The sequence below is a fragment of the Anolis sagrei genome, chromosome 6 (assembly GCF_037176765.1).
Source record: "Anolis sagrei isolate rAnoSag1 chromosome 6, rAnoSag1.mat, whole genome shotgun sequence".
NCBI lineage: Eukaryota > Metazoa > Chordata > Lepidosauria > Squamata > Dactyloidae > Anolis > Anolis sagrei.
This window is the reverse complement of record NC_090026.1, coordinates 50449164-50467803: the sequence shown is the minus strand read 5'-3', so window position 1 is coordinate 50467803 and position 18640 is coordinate 50449164. Positions and strand designations below refer to the sequence as shown.

The following is an 18640-nucleotide window of genomic DNA, read 5'->3' as shown; positions in this document are numbered from 1 at the left end:
TAATCGGAAAGGAATTGCTACATTTATTTTTTCCTCTCCCTTCTTTCCTTATTTTATGTTTTAAGAGACCTGGCTACTTTTTTGATAAATTCAAAATAGCTAATTCATTATTTTACAAGCTGCATTGAAGTTAAGCAACTGACTCTAAAAGAATACACCAAGACAACTAATATGGCTTCATAAAAGTTTGCCCAACTCTGAGGATAAACTCATTTCCCTCTTCTTGTCAAATTAATTCTCACTTTCTGTGGCACTCAAAGCATCTCATCTTCCTCCTTGCAGCTGCAGTTCCCGAAACCAGGAACTCCATCAACCAAGACCCCGTTCTAGACACTTCTTTTGGTTGGCTGAAATAGACATTGGATTCTGATGTACTCTACCAAGCAACAGTCTGGCTCAAAGAATGGTGGTGATGATAGGATTCATCTCAACTACTTTATTTTGATTTCTCTGGGACATGTTTGCTAGACAAAACCAATCACTAGTCTGTTAACAAGAAATTGAAATAATAAACATCTATGGAAATTTATATAAACACAATCCATGTTTCCTCTGCTTTTTCATCAATGTTCTGTCCCCTTGCAATGCATTAGAAACTTTTATCAAATTTCTTGTTCTTCCTAGCACAAATGGCATATGTCTTCCAGCTATTATTTTCGTTCTTTCTTCTGATGTTTTACTTTATTTATTTGAAAGATTAATCCAAATTATCAACATTTAAATTAATCAACAATCTACATGAAACTCATCAACTAATAATGCATGTGGTTTTTTTAAAAGTTTGAAACAGACAAGTATCTGATGCCTCATTAGTCAATGTACAGATGAATCAGTCCCAAATGATGCTCTGCGGGTCTTATTTGTGCATTGTTGTTAATAAACTCAATAAAAGGAAACTATTTCTCAGCAAACAATACTTGTGTCCTTTATTCTTTTTGCAACAGAGCAGCACTTAGGGAGGCAAATGCCCAAGCCCCCCAAAAGGGAGAAGATCCTGAGTGGAGTCGTAGGGCCCTTCAACACAGTCATAGAAGTCCACACTGCCATATAATCCAGTTCAATGTGGATTTTATACAGCTACGTGGAAGGGACCTGAGAGCACAATGGGAGTAATGTGGAAGGTCAAAGTGGATGGAGAAGAGGGAGTAATGGAACAGGCCTTGATAAGAGAAACTCCTAGAAAGTCTGGGGAAAAGGTGGGAGAAGGAAGACTGGAAAGACAGATGGGAGGAGTTGTTGAACGAGACTGTTGGAGAAGAAGTGCATTGAAACTTCTTTGACCTTGGAAGCTCAGGTCTTGTGATGGAGACAGGGGAATAACAGTTGCAATGTAAGTAACGGTTGGCCTAAACCAGTGGTTCCCAATCTGTGGTCTGTGGACCACCAGGGGTCCATATTTTATTTATCGTCCCAGGAGCAACCAGACAGTTGTATTACATTTTTAACAAAACAAACAAACAGACAAAACACAAAGTTTGCAAGCTTGGTAGTTGATTAAATGTCCTTTGACCAGTAGCTGGCCACTTGGAGTGCCTCTGGTGTTGCCACAAGAAGGTCCTCTTAGAAAACTATTTCTTGATTTAAGTCGTTGACGCGGATGTCAGCTGGTGCAATACTGGTTAGACAGTGTAATTTCTCCAGTGGTGTAGGGCGCAGACACCTTGTGATAATGCGGCATGTCTCATTAAGAGCCACATCCACTGTTTTAGTGTGGTGAGATGTGTTCCACACTGGGCATGCATACTCAGCAGCAGAGTAGAATAGCGCAAGGGCAGATGTCTTCACTGTGTCTGGTTGTGATCCCCAGGTTGTGCCAGTCAGCTTTCGTATGATATTGTTTCTAGCATCCACTTTCTGCTTGATATTCAGGCAGTGCTTCTTGTAGGTCAGAGCATGGTCCAGAGTGACTCCCAGGTATTTGGGTGCGCTGCAATGCTCCAGTGGGATTCCTTCCCTGTTTTTAAGGTGAAAAGCACATGTCTGTGTTTTGGATGGGTTGGGGATCAGCTGGTTTTCCCTGTAATAGGCGGTAAGAGCACCTAGAGCTTCGGAAAGCTTCTCTTCTACCATCTCAAAGCTCCCTGCTTGAGCAGTAATGGCACGATCGTCAGCATAGATGAAACTCTCTGTCTCTTCTGGCAGTGGCTGGTCATTTGTGTAAATGTTGAACATGGATGGAGCAAGCACGCTCCCCTGAGGCAGGCCGTTCTTCTGTTTCCGCCATCTGCTTCTCTGGCCCTGGAACTCAACAAAAAAGCTCCTGTTTTGTAGCAGGTTTTCTATGAGGTGGGTGAGGTGGTAGTCCTTTGTGATATTATACATTTTTCTCAGGAGGAGGCGGTGGTTCATAGTATCATAGGCTGCTGACAGGTCTATGAAGACAGCTCCTGTGATCTTCTGCCTTTCAAAGCCATCTTCTATGTGCCGAGTCGGGTTCAGCACTTGCGATGTGCAGCTTTTGCCTTTTCTGAAGCCAGCTTGCTGTGGGATCAGACATGGCTCTATTTTTTCCGTAATTCTATGCAAAATAAGTCTCTCCAGAACTTTGTAGAGATGGCACAACAGGGAGATTGATCTGTAGCTTTTTGGGTCATTACGGTCTTTGCCTGGCTTCCAGATGGCGATGACTCTTGCTTTCCTCCAGACTTTGATGTCGATGTTGACTTTGGTGGAGAGGTGGCTGCCAAGGTAGTGGAAATGGTCAACATTTTCTAATGTTACACAGTTAAGTTGCATTGAAGAGGGATTAGCCGGTGACTGCTGGAAGAGCACCTTGGTTTTCTCAATGTTTAATGACAGGCCAAGTTTGTGGAAAACTACACCCGGAAGCAAAGCAAGAGGAGGACGCGCCTGTCTTGCTTTTCTTAGCTCTAGAGGACACTGGAGGAGGCGGGGCTTTGCTCGGAACTTTCCCTGAGGGAAGGGGAACCCTTTCTATGACGGACCAGAAGTTGGGGCTGGGAGGCGGAAGTTCCGTTTGGACTCGGAGGCGATGATGAGCTTCGAGTGGCCCTGGCAGTACAGTTTCCCGCCTTTCTTCACGTGAGTCTCGGGGTGTCCTCAGACCCTTCCTTGCGAGGCCAGGGCCCGGCGCGCTCCCCAAAAGCGGCCCCCCAAAAGCGGGCTGCGGCAGGAAGGACCGAGGAACTTTTCTAGTCCAGAGAAGAGCCTCCCCTCCCCGGCTCCCTGAGGCCTCTCCTTCCCCTTCCTTCCCTCAAGGCCTCTCCCTGGTCTCCTTCTCTTTCTCTGCCTCATTGGCCTCCTTGTTTACTGTCAGGCCACAAAAAGAACATGGCTGTAGCCAGGAAGTGGGTTCGTCCCAGGAAGAGGCTGGTGGCTCTCTCGGCCTTATTGATTCATCCCCTCCTTCCTTCTCTTCTTGCCACTTTCAGGCAGGAGGCCGCAGAGACTCTCCCTTCTCTGAAGTGGGAGGAAAAGGCCTCCTGCCCCCATGAAGGCAGGCAAGTTAGAATCACTCTAGGCCCTTCCAGACAGGCCCTATATTCCAGGATCTGACCTCAGCTTTTCTGATTTGAACTGGATTATATGAGTCCGCACTGCCAGATAATCTGGGATAAACAGAAAACCTGAAATCAGATCCGTCTAGAAAGGGCCTCAGATAACCCAGTTCAAAGCAGATATTGTGGGATTTTCTGCCTTTATATTCTGGGATATAGGGCTGTGTGGAAGGACCCTGGAGCCCCTTCCACACAGCTGAATAAAATCCCACATTATCTGCTTTGAACTGGAATATATGGCAGTGTGGACTTAGATATCCCAGTTCAAAGCAGATATTGTGGGATTTTTCTGCCTTGATACTATAGGTTAAAGTGCTGTGTGGAAGGGCCCTGCTATAATCAAAAAATCCAGGATCAGATCCTGGGATATAGGGCCTGTCTGGAAGAGCCCTAGATTATGGTGGAGACGAGGGACAGGGCCTTTTCTGTGGTTGCCCCCCCCCCCCGACTTTGGAACACCTTCCCCAAAGACATCACACTAGCACTCACGTTGGCAGTCTTTAGGAAGAGCTTGAATACCTGGCTATTCCGAAGTGCCTTTCCAGAATAAGAAAACTCCAGCATTATGTCCCAGAAGCACTTTATTAGAATTTTAAGATTCTCTGCACATTGCACTTGCCCTGAGATCCAACATACCACCTGTCACACCCAGCACCTTTTAATCTGTACCCATTACTTGGCCTGGCCCTAGTTTTTACTGTGTTATGGTGTAATGTTTTGTTGTTATTGCTTTATGTTTTTTATTTTGCTTTGAGTTGTATTGTTATGCTGTTGTTGTGTTGAGGCCTTGGCCTTTGTAAGCCGCATCGAGTCCTTCGGGAGATGCTAGTGGGGTACAAATAAAGTTTAATAATAATAATAATAATAGATTATGGAGTAGACTCATATAATCCAGTTCAAAGTAGATACAGAAACGGAATGATATGATGGAGTCAATCACGCCTGAGCCTGCAAACCTGCTCTCTAATTAGAACAGCATTAATAACTCTGTAGATGTCATCAAAAGTACACAGAGAGCAGTATTGGGAGTGCAGTCACGTACAGGTAGTCACCAAGTTACAAACAAGATAGGTTCTGTAGGTTTGTTCTTGAGCTGGATTTGTAGGCAAGTCAGAAGAGGTACATTTTTAAAGTGAAACTCCAGCCATATATATATATATATATATATATATATATATATATATATATAATGAGAGAGAGAGTCTCCGAGTTACATTACAAATGTCTGATTTACAAACAACTCATGGTTAAGAATGGGGGTGAGGCAATAGGAAGTGAGAGAACACTACCCCTCAGAAGGGATCAAATATCTGAATTCTGATTTTCTGCTTTGAACTGGAGGACAGGGTGAGGCAGCATAACTTCCTTTTTTCAAAACTTAAAATCCATTGTATAAATCAGAAATTTTTATTTTATAATGTAGGCACATATCTAAAGTTTTGTTTTATGTAGTTTTGAAGATCAAATTAGGTAGATGACGCCCCCCATTCTCCATACATTGAATAAACCAATTTCTGGTGTTTGTAATGACTCTTGCCAGAATAGCAGGTGTTATGTTGGCAATTTCTTCCTGGATGTTGGTCTTCAAATCTTGTAGGGTCCTTGGAGGGTTCACAGAAACACGGGATTTCAAAAAACCCCATAGAAAAAAATCACAAGGGGCCAAATCTGGAGAGCAGGCCAGCCACTCCAAATCCGCTCGAAAAGTAGGCCTCAATGGCAAAAGCACGCTCCACACTGTTCCAACGCATGATGGCGACTGAACTGTGTCAGGACAAAACTTTATACTCCCTCCTCTCGAACGAGACCACTAGCGCTCCACTACGTCTTCAACCGACTGAATGGCGCGGATTTTAAAAAAGGAAGTTATGCTGCCTCATCCTGTATATGTGTATATGCCACCATATAATCCAGTTCAAAGCGAATAATCAGAAACTGGATTATATGGCAGTGTAGATGCAGCCTCAGAGATGTTTATTGGCTTCTTGATGTGATAGGAAAAGAGTTTGCCACCCCATTTTCTATACACTTGGCATCTACCCCCATACCTTCTGCCTCACAAGAGGGCCCTGTAGTTTCTGGCCTGCCTCCTTGCCCTGACAACTGGCTAATTTGTGCATCTATTACTTAAGGGCTTCTTAAACATCCCAACTCACAACCCCTTTCTGCTTGAAAAATGTTTAAGCGACCCCAGGTGTATAGGAATATAAAATAGATATAAAATTAAGTATTTACTGAGCTAAGATTTGGGGTTGGGACCCACATTTTAAGAAGCAGTGTATTCTTAGTCATTTACAGAGAGTCAGTGACACAAGGTGCGGTAAGTGGGAGTAGTGTTGGGTGGAGGAAAAGCAGATGGGAGGTGTGCCAGGCATGTATGTCCTGAGCTGAAAGCAAGAGAGGGTGAGAAAGAAGTCAGGGATTCTGCCAGTGATAGAGGAGAGAAGCATTGCAGCAGCAACAGAAGCCTAGGAGAAAAATAGTTTCACACTCTATTACCTGAGGCAGCAATTGCCTCACTCACTGTCTAATAGGGTTCCTCTGGGGTGAACGCCCTTCTCTCTTCTCAGGCAGCTGCACATTCTGTAGCTGCTCAGCATATTCTGAATACTGGTTGCTTCCCATGCATAGTCACTCTGGTAGTGCCTGGTTTGACTGAAGGCAGATCCCACCAATAGAACTGTACTTAGACATTGCAATAGAAATGCCATTGTATTTGAACCAGGATGTTTCTTTAGAGATGTTCACTTTTATCTTTGCCATTAAGTATGTGAAACAAGACAAGATCCACATTCCTTGTATGTGTGATCCATCCTTGAAATCATTACAAAAACAATTTGCATGGAAAAGGTGGTTTGTGACCCTTTTGTTCACAACTGCTGTGAATAGGATGCTTTCAGTGTTCAAAAGCTGCATTTTGCTCCCCTTGTTCTAAACGACTGCTTGGGGTCATGAAAAATGTGTCAAAAGTAAAATGTTTCTGAACATCACCTTGATATTTACAAGAATCTGTTAGAAACAACATTCAGAGTTTATAGTGGACTCTGCAGAAAATGCTTCAACTGTACTAAAAAAAGGGAAAAAATTAGTCTGTTCTGCAAGCCTTGCAAATACTGATTTATTTTCAGTGAATACTTGATCTTTATACCTATTTTATTTACCTAGGGTCATGTCAACATTTCTCCGGCAGACAGGGGTCGCAAGTGGAAAATGTTTAAGAAGCCCTGCTCTGGTTTACATAGGGAACAATTATATACAAAAAAGACTTAAGGATTTTGATGTGTGCTGCTTGGAGATGATTGAATAATCCTTCTGGAGCATATGAAGGGTTAATGTTGAAGAGAATGAGAAAAAAATCTTTCTAGTTACTTTGAAAGAAATGTACCAACAAAAACAATCAGCTGAAATACCTAATAGTTTAGTTTAGGAAGCTAGTAGAAGTGTAATTCTGGTTTAGAACCTGAAAAGATCAATTTGAACAGTCTGCCAAACTATATTTGTTTCTTCAATTATCTTTAGGTTACAGCCCAATGTGGACACAAGGCAGAAACAGCTGACCGCTTGGTGTTCCTTAGCCCTGTCTTATTGCCGTGTCAACAAGCTCTACACCATGACAGTCGCAGAAGCCCAGGAGAGCCCTTTGTTCAACAATTGGAAACTGCAGCGTATCCATGATAATGATAATAATAATAATAATATACTTTATTTATATTCCATTCTATCTCCCTGAGAGGACTCAGGGTGGATTACAGGTACATATATGGCAAACATTCAATGCTGTTATACAATTGACAAAGACACAGTATATAAACAGAGGCAAGACTTCCTCTTTTCAGGTCTGGCATCTGGCTGCGCTTGACTTGGTCATAGGGAGGTGCTGTTTTTTCATTTTCCACGCCGAGGAGTGTCATTCATGGATGCCTTTTCTAGTAGGATTTTTGCTGGCATGTTTTTCAGGGCACCTTTTATCTCCCACCAAAGCAGCACCTATTTCTCTACTTACTTTATGTATTTAGTGTGGGGCTGGCATACCTGTCTTGGTGAGTTAACAAGGAAGTTCTGCTGATTTATTCAGATGAAAGTGCTGGCTGTTGTCATGGAAGAACAGTTCAAGTTGAAAACAATCTGAGCTTGTTGCAGTTATTGGCTAGATCTAGCTCTGCATAAGTAGAACAAGGGGAAAAATACAGGATACCTTTTTTTAAAATGAGCTATGTGTTTTATTTCTCTGTTAATTCCATCGTTCCTCCAAGCTTGTCCCCTCCCTTGTTCAGTGCCATATACAGTAACGGTTTCCTTAACTGTGAAACAGGAAAACTCTCATTGGAATCCATCCTTGTTGTATTAGAGGAACTCAGGAAAAAAGGTGGGTTATTGTCTTAATGTTGTCTTAATGTTGAGATACTTGGACTAAAATATAGATGCAGTACTCATTTTAATATACCTGCTAGGAATTCATAGCTGATCTTGAAAACAAAAGCAGTCTCCTTGCAGAAGCAGACACAAGTCAGTGTATAAAACTTCTATCTATTAATCTGTTTGAATTTTCATTTTACATAAAGGTAAAGAAAGCAATATGACTGTAGGGATAACATGGCACTCTTTAGAAATGCTGAAAAGAAGAATGGGTTCCCCTGAAACTGTGGAGACCAAAATCCACTGATTGTGGTAATGCGAATGTATCTAAATTAACTCAATGTATACTTACAAATACACATATCAACAAAACACAGAGCTGCCACATTCACATTAAGCAGAAACAATTAGTTCTTCTCTTGAAGTATGAAACAAAACCTTCATGTGAGTAAAAATAGTCCTTGAATGTCAATGAATGTCCTTTTCATTATTGCATACGAGTAGAGTTTTCCTAATAACAAAAAGTCTGCATTTCTACAGATAATTTTGTAAAGATGTACAACATTTTCTAGTGTTATATTTTGCTTATTTATTGATTGATTTGGAAAGCTGTTTCTGAGTACAGTGTGTGCTACTTCATTAATGGTTTTGGCAGAAGATACCTACATTTGTGGCCATATTTAATTTGTTTTTGTACATAATATGTCTAACAAGTAAACTAGGCAACTGGGGTGATGGGCTCACTGAGAGATTCAGTGAGCATTGTATATTTTTAAGCAGATTCTGATGTTAAAAGGAATTTATAATTCTTCCCAGGCAATCTTGAATGGCTTGACAAGAACAAATCTAGCTTTCTGATCATGTGGAGACGTCCAGAAGAATGGGGAAAACTCATCTATCAGTGGGTAAGAACAAATCAGGGCCTTGTGCATCATGTTGGGCAACATCCCACAATGAATTCTGCTTCTGGGTGTGATTAGTAAAAGTCCTAGAGATCTATGAAAGTATGTTGATACATCTATATCCTGTGAAATGGCAGGCTAGACATTTGTGAATATCAGGTGACTTTCCTCTCCCTTCCTCACCTCTGCTCTCTCTGTGCCTCTGTTTACAGGTGTCAAAGAATGGACTTACCAACTCAGTTTTCACGCTATATGAACTATCCAATGGGGAGGACACAGAAAATGAAGGTAGCTATATATCTAGCAGTTATATAAGGTTTGTTTATTTCCCTGTCTCTGTGAGTTCTCCCTTACAAATAGTTCTGCCCCTTTATCTCACCCTGAGCTTTTAAATCATTTTATGTACATGCGGCCCGCCCATTGTCATTATGTTTGGTTTACTGTTTTTTTTTTACTGTTTTGTGTGTTTATTGTTTATATGCTTATACTTCAATGTTATGTTGTTTATTTTATTGCAATTTGTATCTCATTGTATTGTAATTTGTTGTTCAGGTTTGGTCTCATGTAAGCTGCTCCGAGTCTCCGTTGGGGAGATGGTGGCGGGGTATAAATAAAGATTATTATTATTATTATTATTATTATTATTATTATTATTATTATTTGAAACACAACAAGATGAGTCCACAGCAGACACTCTGCTGGCTGTTGAATTGGATCACACGTCGGACACTTCCCAAGTGTCTAGGACTGTGTGATGTATCTGCAAATGATGCGTGCAGATCCCAATAAGGTAGCCTTCTGCAGCTGGCAGATGGTAATTTTGTCAGCGCCGATTGTGTTTAAGTGCAGACCAAGGTTTTTGGCACTGCACCCAGTGTGACAATCACCACTGTGACCACCTTTACTGGTTTCTGCCAGAGTCTTTGCAGTTCGATTTTTAAATCCTCATATTGTGTCAGCTTTTCCAGTTGTTTCTCTGCAATCCTGCTGTCACCTGGGATTGCGACATCAACAATCCATACTTTGTTTTTAACACAATTGTGAGGACAGGAGTATTGTGCTCCAAAACTCTGTCTGTCTGAATCCGGAAGTCCCAGAGGAGTTTGGCGTGTTCATTCTCTGTAACTTTTTCCGGCTTGTGATACCAGTTCTTTGTCACTAGCAGATGCTATTTGTGGCACAAGTTCCAATGAATCATCTAAGCAACGGTGTTGTGCCTCTGCTTGTAGTCTGTTTGTGTGATCTTCTGATCTTCTTGCAGCAGCTCAGGATGTGATCTATTGTTTCATCTGCTTCCTTGCGGAGTCTACATTTGGGATCTGTTGTTGACTTTTCAGTTCTGGCTTTGATGGCATTGGTTCTAATGGCTTGTATTGTAGTGATGTGCAGAGACAGCAATCTCACGCTAATGCAAAATCTTTGGTCTTCCTTGCCTCTTTTTAGTCACTCAAGTAAACTCCATTTCCTTATTGGACTAATTTTTTTTACTTGCTATCCTAAGTCTTACCATTCTGATATAACCTACAAAATCAGAATACTATCTTCAGTGGCTTCCCTGGTTAAATTGCCTCCTGTGTAGCTTGCTATTCTATGAAACATCTATGTTCACTCTTGTGTGTACTTACTGTTTCTCTCAACCGAGGCTCTTTCATCCTCTCCAGAGTTCCATGGTTTGGAGGAATCGATGCTGCTCCGCGCTCTGCAAGCGTTACAGCAGGAACACAAAGCCGAAATCATCACCCTGGATGATGGACGAGGTGTCAAGTTCTTCTAACCAAGATGCTGCTCTGGGCAAACACATTTTCTGGGTTGAAGGGCTTCTCTGTGCTCTGGTTTTCTTGCATTGAAGGCCGAAACATCAAAATGTTGTCTTGATGGCTCAGCATCTGACTCTGTGTTTCTCCTTGCTGTTGCTGCTGTAGCTTCCATTCCTTTGAGGGCTTGTGGTGTTAAATGATGCTTTGAATAGATCTATTGGGAAACCGGAGTATTCACTGGCTTGAGTCAACATGAAGCAAATTTTGGCTTTTTGATTTTGACCTTCCAACTGCAGGAACTTGTTGCTTGCAGTACCGAGCCACAATTTTGGGATCAAAAATACAGTTCCTCCCCTCTTGTGGGCCAAGAGGCCACGCAGACTGGGCTGTCCACAGTAGGATGAGACATTAAGGACTTTGGATAAAAATTAAACAACACATTATTTCCTAGAATAGTCCTGTGTGTTGGATTTTCTCTGTCTGTTGCATAGGGGGTGCTCCAAGTTTTCATCTTGCCAAATCAACCTGATACTCCTCTTATCCCTACACCAGAATAGGTGGAGTTCAGCCCTATTTATATAGCAGACCCCCCCCCCCCCCGAGTGTAATCCACATTTCACCAACTCTTGATCCTTGTGAAGAAAGGAATCAAGTCCATTACCCAAAAGTAAACGTGCCTTCTAATTCAGACTCATTTCATCTATCAAACCTTGAGTTCTACCTCAAAAGAACATATATTTTGTGACTTTTATCCAGCAGTCTCTTGAGGATTCATGATGGATAGCAAAATCATGCCTTCCTAAATTTCAGCTCTTTATAACATTATTTTCTCTCTTTATCATATTTCTAATAATCAGAAAACCAATAACCTTGAAAATTTGTTGGCATTTTTCCTTCGAGCTTAGTTGCATCTATGTACTAAAGAGCTTTCATAATAATATTCCTTCATTAGTAAAATGTGGTTGAGGAAAAAGCAGATTAGAAGCATTTAGATCTGTATAAACGGTTTCTATGACTATTTACATCAGGGGTCCTCAAACTTTGTAAACAGAGGGCCAGGTCACAGTCCCTCAAACTGTCGGAGGGCTGGATTATAATTCGAGAAAACTTGAATGAATTCCTATGCACATGGCACATATCTTATTTGTAGTGCAAAAACACTTTAAAACATTACAATAATTAAAATGAAGAACAATTTTATCAAATATAAACTTACTAGTATTTCAATGGGAAGTGTGGACCTGCTTTTGGCTGATGAAATAGAATTGTTGTTGTTGTGTGATTTCAAGTCATTTCAGACTTAGGTTGACCCTGAGTAAGGGCCGGGTAAATGATCTTGGGGGGCCGTATCCGGACCTCGGGCCTTAGTTTGAGGACCCCTGATTTACATAGACAGGCAAAGGACACATTTGGTAATAACTTTGAGGTGGGAGCAAAGCCTGCCTGTGTCCCAGCAAATGGAGAAGGAATATCATGCTAATGTTTCTGCAGTCTGTTTACTTTCTCTTATCAGCCTTTTGAGTTTCATAGGAGAACGGAAACTGGCTGCACTTCAAAAGGGGTCAAAATGTCCCCCTGTCATTGATAGTTGTCAGGGGCAGGTTGGCTCTCATCCCAATGGCATACCATTAGTGGACCCTCTATTTTAGTGGTTCTCAACCTGTGGGGCCCCAGATGTTTTGACCTACCACTCCCAGAAATCCCAGTTAGTTTACCAGCTGTTGGGATTTTTGGGAGTTGAAGGCCAAAACATCTGGGGACCCACAGGCTGAGAACCACTGCTCTATTTCATCTTGCCATTCAATGGCTAGCTCCCTTCTTCTGACAGTACCCCACTTGGAGGCAAAGGGTTGTGTATATCCCAGGCAGTTGGAATAGGTCTGGCTGAGTTTTGCTCTTTGTTTTTAGTCTGTCAACATCTGGTATTGGCCGTTCAGGAAAGTTTACATAGCCTGATAAATTGGTGTGGGGTCCTCTGTATCACAGATACACCGAGTTATCTAATCTTGTGTCTTGTATTCCTACAATTTCCATAAATCAAAATGCTGAAAAATCCAAAATCTTATAATTCTTTTTTTTAAAAAAAATCTCAGTTGCTAAGAACAACACTAGCAAGATGGGATGAGTATATAATATTTTTATATTTTCGACACTGTGTTCTGCTCAAGAATAATTTCAAGGCTTGTGTGGTTAAGGAACAGTTCCCAAAACTGAGTCAACTGATTATCACTTAGGCTGCTTTACAGTCTTATATAAAAGTAGCCGTGCCCTGCCACGCGTTTCTGTGGCCCACATGGGGATTGTGTGTGGGAGGTTTGGACCAATTCTATCGTTGGTGGGAATGCTCTGTGATTGTAGGTGAACTATAAATCCCAGCAACTACAACTCCCGAACGTCAAGATTGTATTTTCCCCAAACTCAACCAGTGTTAACATTTGGGCATATTGAGTATTCATGTAGAGTTTGGTCCAGATCCATCATTGTTTGAGTCCATAGTAATCTCTGGATGTAGGTGAACTACAACTCCAAAACCAAAGGACACTGCCCACCAAACCCTTCCAGTATTTTCTGTTAGTCATGGGAGAACTGTGTGCCAAGTTTAGTTCAGTTCCATCGTTGGTGGGGTTCAGAATGTTCTTTGATTGTAGGTGAACTATAAATCCCAGCAACTACAACTCCCAAATGACAAAAGCAATTTTTTTTTAGTGAAGGACATACATTGGGTTATTAGGTGTATCGTGTCCAAATTTGGTGCCAATTGCCCCAGTGGTTTTTGAGTTCTGTGAATACCACAAACGAACATTACATTTTTATTTATATAGATTACTCATACAAAATATGAGTTGGGGAAAATAGCAAATTAAAAACAAGTATGGACTACTGACTTGTCTAATCCTTGGATCTGTTGAAGGATTCTTCTTTGGTTTTGAAAGCCAGCTCAATAATCATTGCCAAATTTCTAATAGGAAAGCATACATGGAAATAGTTAATCAGTGTAAGAAAATATGTTTTTAAGGTTATGTTCAGATAATAAAGAGATTATGGAGTCCCCAGTGGCGCAGTAGGTTAAAGCGCTGAGATGCTGAGCTTGTTGACCAAAAGGTCGCAGGTTTGAATCCGGGGAGCGACGTGAGCTTCCGCTGTCAGCCCCAGCTAAGATACAGAATGGGGGACAATGCCTGGCTCGAGAGCAGTACGTGTAAAAAAGATCTTGGAGTCCTTGTGGACAACAAGTTAAACATGAGCCAACAATATGATGTGGCGGCAAAAAAAAACCAATGGGATTTTGGCCTGCATCAATAGGAGCATAGTGTCTAGATCTAGGGAAGTCATGCTACCCCTTGGTTAGACCACACCTGGAATATTGTGTCCAATTCTGGGCACCACAATTGAAGAGAGATGTTGACAAGCTGGAATGTGTCCAGAGGAGGGCGACTAAAATGATCAAGGCTCTGGAGAACAAGCCCTATGAGAAACGGCTTAAGGAGCTGGGCATGTTTAGCCTGAAGAAGAGAAGGCTGAGAGGAGATATGATAGCCATGTATAAATATGTGAGTGGAAGTCACAGGGAGGAGGGAGCAAGCTTGTTCTCGGCTTCCTTGGAAACTAAGGCATGGAACAATGGCTTCAAACTACAAGAAAGGAGATTCCATCTGAACATGAGGAAGAACTTCTTGACTGTGAGAGCTGTTCAGCAGTGGAACTCTCTGCCCCGGAGTGTGGTGGAGGCTCCTTCTTTGGAAGCTTTTAAACAGAGGCTGGATGGCCATCTGTCAGGGGTGATTTGAATGCAATATTCCTGCTTCTTGGCAGGGGGTTGGACGGGATGGTCCATGAGGTCTCTTCCAACTCTATGAGTCTATGATTCTGCCAACCTAGCAATTCGAAAACATGCAAATGTGAGATCAATAGGTACTGCTCCAGCAGGAAGGTAATGGCGCTCCATGCAGTCATATGGCCTTGGAGGTGTCTACGGACAATGCCGGCTCAGCTTAGAAATGGAGACGAGGTCCACACCCCAGAGTCGGACACGACTGGACTTCATGTCAGGGGAAAATGTTTACCTTTTTCTAATAAAGGGATTTGTTTCTGCTGTCAGATATGGTTGAAAGAGAACACAAAAAGGAAACAACACATTTTATTGTATCACCAAATTTGTTGATACAATACAATGTGTTTAGTACTGCTTTAAGACTGCCTTAGTCTTAAACTGCTTTAGACTGCTTTAGAAGAGCGGAGTTGTTCCAAGTTGATCATATATTAGGGATGCAGCCAAGTTAAACTGCTTGTGTCATTATGCATTAACTGGCATATTCCCCTATAGCAGTTTGCTTGCCTGCACCTTGCCTCCCACCAGCCTTTTTGAGCCTCTGAAGATAACAAGAATTCTTGAGTTGAGTGAAACTTGACGGAATCGCATGAGGACTTTACTCCATGAAAGCAAACAGAACTGCAGATTGTTAAAAAACCATAGAGGGCCAGGTGCCTTGTTCATAAGAAAACAAACAGCCATTGTGAGCCTTGGCCTTTGACTGCTGGGACTGTGATTAGACTGTCTCCTTGTGTTTTGAAGGAGAGAGATGTGTGCGTGTGTCCCGCACCCTTTTCAATTATTACCTGCAAGTGAGGCTTGCCTACATCCTGTTACCACAGGCATGGAGAAGGGGTTTATTCTTCTGGTAGTCATTAACTTTATTTTCCTCAATTTCCAGCAACAAGTGAACACTTGATAGCCAGGCAACTATTCTGTTTTTCAAGTAGTGGAAGAGAGCCAGGGAAAGACAGGCATATAAACACACATCCATGATTGCAAACTGGTGGCAAAAACTGCTGTGGTACAACTGGTGAAATTTTCCAGTGCCACTTAAATGCATATTTAAATTTTCTATGTGCCACTTAAATGCATATTGTTTGCCAGTCCCTGCCACTTTACACAAAAGTCCTGTAAGGAGTAATGGCAGGATCTTCACATTACAGCTACCCCAGCATTTATCAGAGCTCTGCTGAAAAAGTAAACATTTTATCACTGTTGGGACAAAATTATAGCATTACAGTGCTATGCCTCCCATCCATCTATCTATGTATATAATAAAAGTCAGTGTTTGTATGCGGAGGGAGGTGTATGTGGCAGCTTTCCGAATGGCTACCACTTTCACAAGCCACTGTGACCGCTACAAATGGTGAACCTGGACCAAACTTGGCACACATAACCCCCATGACCAACTTTACATCCTGGTGCGGTTTGGGAGTGGTGGAACACAGATTATGGGATTTGTAGTACTTTCACTGCGAGAAGATCCAACCAGTCCATCCTCCAGGAAATAAAGCCCAACTGCTCATTGGAGGGAAAGATACTAGAGACAAAGTTGAAGTACTTTGGCCACATTATGAGGAGACAGCAAAGCCTAGAGAAGACAATTATGCTGGGGAAAGTGGAAGGCAAAAGGAAGAGGGGCCGACCAAGGGCAAGATGGATGGCATCCTTGACGTGACTGGACTGACCTTGAAGGAGCTGGGGGTGGTGATGGCTGACAGGGAGCTCTGGCGTGGGCTGGTCCATGAGGTCACGAAGAGTCGGAGACGACTGAACGAATGAACAACAACAATAGTACTTTCAAATGCTTTGGTTTCCACAGACCACTATGGCCCCCGACAAAGATCGATTAAGACCAAACTTGGCAAACAGAGCCCCCATGACCCACTCTACATCCTACTTCAGTTTGGAGGGGAGTGGATCATGGATGATGGGACTTGAAGTACCTCCACTCACTTCCCGAGACTGCTGCAATCCTCATCCAATGATTGATCAAGACCAAACTTGGCACACAGAGCCCTCATGACCCACTTTACATCCTGGTGCTGTTTGGAGGATGTTGGACAATGGACGATTGCACTCGCAATACCTTCACTAACTTCCCAAGAGCACTGTGAGCCACATAAATAACTGATAAAAACCAACCTTGGCACACAATGCCTTTCTTAGAAAACCCGGGCACCACCGGGTCCCCAAGCTAGCTTAAAAATAAAATTAACTCAGAAAACATTTCAGTAAAAGTTAAAAGTCAATTGAACAAAAACATGTTCTTCAAATGGTGCCCACGGAGAAGCCTATAATGAATGGATCCTAAGCTGTGGTGGGTTTCTTTTTGCTAATCAGTTACTGCTTGCACCAAAACTTTAAAAACATTTCCAAAAGATGGAGGAGTATCGCATATGTGAATCTGTGGAGATGATGCTCCTCTTTCGTTGTTATGACGTCAAACTTTGCTCTGAAAAATGACAGGAGACATTATATGGGATGGGATGAAAATCAATGGATTATGTGGATTTTCTGGTTTTTTTGAAAAAGTCAATACAGCATGCTGATTTCTTGTGGAAACCCTAGTTTTTCAAGCCAGTGCCATTCTGTGGCCTTTAGGGGGAGGTAGTGCACTGTTTGTAGCAATATCTCCCACTAGCCATATCCGCAGCCCATCCTTTCAATCAGTGTTTCTCAAACTTTGGTCTTCCACATATTTTGGACTTCAATTATCAGAATTTAACTGTTGCCTAAGCTGATTTCTGGGATTGAAGTCCAAAACAGATAGAGGCCCAACATTTGAAAACTGCTGTTTTAGAGGAAATTTGGCACACTCATATATCAACCAAATCCTATGGGAAATCCTTGCTTACTGTCTCAGAGTTGGGACCAGGTTGCAGTCTTAATATTTTATCAATTCTCTGCTACTCTATGTTATGACTGTCTTTTCATTGTGTCAGCACTGCAGCTTTATTACTTTCTAAGTTTATTCAAATTGGTGTGAAATTTTCATCTTTTTCCACCGGCTTTTGCGGCTTGGTATCTAAATCTAGGCCTGTAGCTGTGTTTAAATTTTTCAACTTTACATGTCTCAGAAGTCTGAAAAATTCTGAACCTCCTGTACAAATATTCTGATGAGAGCTCCTCATTTGAGAGACAATTGTAAGTCTTCATTTGTTACACAATAGCTATATTTGTATTTTTTCAATGAAACATCTACTCAGTTTTTTCTTTGAAGGACATTGTCCAATATCTGCCAACACATCTTTTCCAGTATTTCCTCTTGATATTTAGAAACTATTAACATGTGCTGTATTCAAGTACTTTAAAGTAATTGAACTTTCCTTCTTGAATGTAACTCAGACTTGCCTCTCTTCCTATGACCTAAAGAGACCCTTCTGCAAACCTTTGTTAAAATTTGCTTAATAAACCAGTTACATTATCAACACCTGCATTGATCCTGAATTTCAACCACACATGGAAGGATGACATCACACAGAAAAAGGTGCTTCCTATAGATCAGGGGTCCTCAAACTAAGGCCCGAGGGCCGGATACGGCCCTCCAAGGTCATTTACGCAGCCCTCGCACAAAGTCCACCTAAGTCTGAAACGACTTGAAAGCAAACAACAACAACAACCCTATCCCATCAGCCAAAAGCAGGCTCACACTTCCCATTGAAATACTAATAAGTTTATATTTGTTAAAATTGTTCTTCATTTTAATTATAGTATTGTTTTTAATCAAGGTGAAAGAAGAAAGCGCAAAAGCTGGGTTGCAGCTAAACATCAAAAAAACCAAGATTATGGCAACAAGAATGATTGACAACTGGAAAATAGAGGGAGAAAATGTGGAGGCTGTGACAGACTTTGTATTTCTAGGCGCAAAGATTACTGCAGATGCAGACTGTAGCCAGGAAATCAGAAGACGCTTACTTCTTGGGAGGAGAGCAATGTCCAGTCTTGATAAAATAGTAAAGAGTAGAGACATCAGACTGGCAACAAAGATCCGCCTAGTCAAAGCCATGGTATTCCCTGTAGTAACCTACGGATGTGAGAGCTGGACCTTAGGGAAGGCTGAGCGAAGGAAGATTGATGCTTTTGAACTGTGGTGTTGGAGGAAAGTTCTGAGAGTGCCTTGGACTGCGAGAAGATCCAACCAGTCCATCCTCCAGGAAATAAAGCCCGACTGCTCATTGGAGGGAAGGATACTAGAGACAAAGTTGAAGTACTTTGGCCACATCATGAGGAGACAGCAAAGCCTAGAGAAGACAATTATGCTGGGGAAAGTAGAAGGAAAAAGGAAGAGGG

The 18640-nt window shown here is 41.9% G+C and overlaps 1 protein-coding gene across 1 annotated transcript; it reads left to right on the top strand.

Moving 5' to 3' along the window:
• The first annotated feature begins 2899 nt into the window (after positions 1 to 2899).
• Positions 2900 to 12593, top strand: VPS25 (vacuolar protein sorting 25 homolog). The gene is made up of 6 exons (XM_060781279.2): positions 2900 to 3042; positions 7038 to 7183; positions 7831 to 7884; positions 8691 to 8779; positions 8989 to 9064; positions 10438 to 12593. Exons 1-6 carry the CDS (start codon positions 2993 to 2995, stop codon positions 10548 to 10550), a joined length of 528 nt encoding a protein of 175 aa, XP_060637262.2. The 5' UTR covers positions 2900 to 2992; the 3' UTR covers positions 10551 to 12593.
• Positions 12594 to 18640: the final 6047 nt, after the last annotated feature.

Excerpts from the sequence above, each read along its gene's own strand:
- VPS25 (XM_060781279.2), top strand. The coding sequence starts at position 2,993 with ATGATGAGCTTCGAGTGGCCCTGGCAGTACAGTTTCCCGCCTTTCTTC. Across the intron at positions 3,043-7,037 it reads AGTTTCCCGCCTTTCTTCAC|GTTACAGCCCAATGTGGACA; the intron begins GTGAGTCTCGGG and ends AATTATCTTTAG. Across the intron at positions 8,780-8,988 it reads GAAAACTCATCTATCAGTGG|GTGTCAAAGAATGGACTTAC; the intron begins GTAAGAACAAAT and ends CTCTGTTTACAG.